Here is a 3,736-nt window from a genome sequence, read left to right as displayed (position 1 = left end):
AGACGCATCTGTATTCCAAAGATTAGGAATACAAGGCCAAGCTGCGCCAATGTGTTTACAGTGGACCGCAGAAACAACTCGAATTGAGAGCGAATCCGTAAAAGCATCAGTCCAAATCTCTGAAACCAATTCCGATAGATTTTATTGGTTGAACAACGTCCAGACCGTTCAGAACCTAGCACTGCCAAAACAGACAGTCGAGATGAAAGAACTACGTAGCAGATTCCAGCATCTGAGAGACTTACCGCTAGAGTCCTATTCTGCCCAGCCGACATTGCTAATCGGGTCGAATAATTGGAAGCTAGCAGTCCCTCGCAGGATCCGAGAGGGGAAATGGAACGAACCGATAGCATCGAAGTGTATGCTAGGATGGACCATCCAAGGATCGACGAACCCCCAACGATCTATTGTCATGCATCACTGCGACTGCGATTGGCAGGAGCTTCATGACGACATCAAGGACCATTACAACCTCGAGACGCTCGTACCACGTAAGCTATATTCAGCCGAAGATAAGCTAGCAGTCAAAATATTAGAAACCACCTGCCAAGAGAAGTCAGGAAAATATGAAGTCGGTTTTCCGTGGCGTGGTGGCATCGACAAACTGCCAGAGAGCCGCGGTAACGCTCTGAAACGCCTTACCTGCATAAAGAAAAAGGTATCTCAGGAACCTGATATGTACGACAAGATTGACGCCCAAGTCAGGAACCTTCTAGACAAAGGATACGCGGTTAAGCTATCCAAGGAGGAAACCTGCCGTGAGAACAGCCGTACGTGGTATCTGCCGATATTCATAGCGCGAAATCCAAATAAGCCGAGTAAGCTAAGACTGGTATGGGATGCAGCCGCGAAGTCACACGGATGTGCACTGAATGACTACTTACTTAAGGGACCAGATTGCCTGAACCCACTCATAGAGGTCTTACTAGCCTTTCGTGTCAACAAGATTGCGATTTGCGGAGACATTGCGGAAATGTTTCACAGGATCAACATCCGTGAGGAGGATATGCACGCGCAACGATTCTTGTGGTATGACAGAAGCAGCGATAAAGTAGAAACCTATGTTATGCGGGCTATGACTTTTGGGATCAGTTGCGCACCATTCATCGCTCACTTCGTTCGAGATAAAAATGCAGAAGCCCATCAAGAAGATTTCCCATTGGCCTTAAACGCCATCCAAAAGGCGCACTACGTTGACGACTACATCGATAGCATGAGGAACGAACAGGAGGCCATCCAGACCACCAGACAAGTCATAGAGGTTCATCGAAGAGGCGGATTCGAGATCCGAAACTGGTCTTCTAATTCAAAAGAAGTCCTTAAGAGCTTGCAAAGTAATGGCAATGTTGGTAGCCAAGAACCTGTGGATTTTTGTTCGACTGAAAAGATACTTGGTATGTCCTGGGACCCACATAAGGATGTGTTTAAGTTTCTCTGCAGATTTGCAAGGCTGAAACGCGACGTCCTGGCAGAAAACATAGTCCCGACCAAGCGAGAAGTTCTGCAAGTCCTTATGTCGATCTTCGATCCATTAGGATTCTTGTCGTGCCACACGATTGGGCTGAAAATACTTCTCCAGCGTATATGGCGGCTAAATATCGACTGGGATCAGGAGCTGCCCGAGAAGATTCTGGAAGACTGGCGCCTTTGGAAAACTCTTTTAGGGCAAATCAGGATTTTCGAGGTGCCGAGATGCTTCTCCCCAGACACATCAGATCCCCGCCAAACGGAGCTCCATACATTCGTCGACGCCAGCGAGTATGCGTATTCTGCTGTCTGCTACTTGCGTGTAGCAATGGATGCCAAAGTCGACGTCTCTTTGGTGATAGCGAAGTCGAAGGTGGCACCTTTAAAACCACTCTCGATTCCGCGTATGGAGCTGCAGGCAGCTGTTATGGGAGCACGCTTAGCCCACAAGGTGATGAGCACGCGCAACCTGCGGATCGACAACGCCACATACTGGTCAGATTCAAAGACAGTACTGCAGTGGCTGACTATGGACCCCCGTAACTTTCATCAGTTCGTGATGCACAGAGTCGCCGAAATCCTGGAAACAACGCAAGTCGAGCAATGGCGGTGGGTACCCTCGAAGCTGAACGTAGCAGACGGAGCTACAAAGATCACCGACCAAACCCAGCAGAAGACGTGGATAACGGGGCCAGGGTTCCTAAAAGCTGAATCCAGCCATTGGCCAACATCGACAAAGCAGGAGAGCATCATCGATACTTCAGAAATACGGAAGCATGTGATGACAACGTGCGCGAGATCAGTGGTTATGTTCAATGCGCACCATTTCTCGAGCTGGCGGCGGATGTATAGAGCAGTGGCGATAATATTCCTGTTCGTCGATCGGTTACGAGCGAAATGCGCCAAGCAAGACATGCCAACAGCCACGACGATGGACCATGTGAGGAAAGCGAAAATACTACTTTATAAGCAATCCCAAGCCATCGCCTTCGCCGAAGAGTTGAAAGTGCTATCCGTGGGAGCGACGCTGCACAAAGGAAACAGATTGGTCGGATTAAACGCATATGTAGACAACGATGGAGTACTGCGGACTAGAGGCAGACTGAACTCAATTGACATAGCTGAAGACGCAATTATACTAGCTCCAGGATGCCGGATAACTAACCTAATAGCGAGGAGTTTTCACGAGAAGTACCATCATCTTGCTCACGAGACTGCAATAAACGACATCAAGGCTTCGTTTTACATCAGCCGCCTCCGAGTGTTGTATAAATCCGTGCGGAGTACATGCCAACGATGCAAGGTTGACAGTGCAGCTCCCAGACCACCCCAGATGGCACCGATTCCGAGAGCGAGAATAGGAAGCTTCCAGAGACCGTTTACCTACACAGGCGTCGACTATTTTGGCCCGTTATTGGTGAACGTTGGCAGGCGCAAGGAGAAGAGATGGGTAGCTCTGTTCACCTGCCTCACGTTGCGCGCGGTGCATTTCGAGATCGCCTATAGTCTGGACACAAGTTCATGCATCATGTGCCTCTCCAATTTTATGGCACTTCGAGGGACTCCGAAGGAAATATTCTCAGACAATGGTACGAACTTCAGAGCCACGGAAAAAGCCGTGCGAGAAGAGCTGAAAAAGATCGAGCACGATAAGATCACCATTAAGTTCGATGGCATAAAGTGGCGATTCAACCCACCAGGAGCACCACACATGGGTGGAGCATGGGAGAGACTTGTCCGTACAACAAAAGGAATTTTGAAAAACATTTGCCCAAGTTACTCCTTCAACGACGAGGGCCTGAGAAACGCCTTGATGGAGGCGCAATTTATCATCAACTCGCGACCGCTCACGTTCGTAAGTCTGAACACTGAGGATGACGCCGCTCTGACCCCGAACCACCTATTGTTGGGGTCAGCGAATGGATACAAGCCACTGCCAAAAGAAGGGATGAATCTGCAGCGTAGATGGATTGAGACTCAGCGCTTCGGGGACCGTTTTTGGCAGCGATGGATTAAAGAGTATGCGCCCGTATTAACCAGGCGCACCAAATGGTTCGAGAAGGTACCTCCCATAACCATTGGGAGCATCGTAGTCATCGTAGATGAGCTTCTACCCAGGAACTTGTGGCTAAAGGGACGAGTGATCGACACAATGAAGGCCAAGGATGGACAAGTTCGACGAGTGACTATAAAGACCCAGCACGGCGTTTTGGAGAGACCAGCAACGAAGATAGCGGTTTTGGACGTCGGCTTGGAGGATGGTAACTGA

At 49.3% G+C, this 3,736-nt stretch overlaps 1 protein-coding gene across 1 annotated transcript; it reads left to right on the top strand.

The window, feature by feature from the left end:
- The first annotated feature begins 412 nt into the window (after positions 1–412).
- LOC123257068 lies at positions 413–3,736 on the top strand. The gene has a single exon (XM_044714504.1). The coding sequence runs from the start codon at positions 413–415 to the stop codon at positions 3,734–3,736; it is 3,324 nt and encodes a 1,107-aa protein (XP_044570439.1).

This window comes from Drosophila ananassae, chromosome 2R, assembly GCF_017639315.1.
Source record: "Drosophila ananassae strain 14024-0371.13 chromosome 2R, ASM1763931v2, whole genome shotgun sequence".
NCBI lineage: Eukaryota > Metazoa > Arthropoda > Insecta > Diptera > Drosophilidae > Drosophila > Drosophila ananassae.
This window is presented reverse-complemented; position numbering and strand designations above follow the sequence as displayed.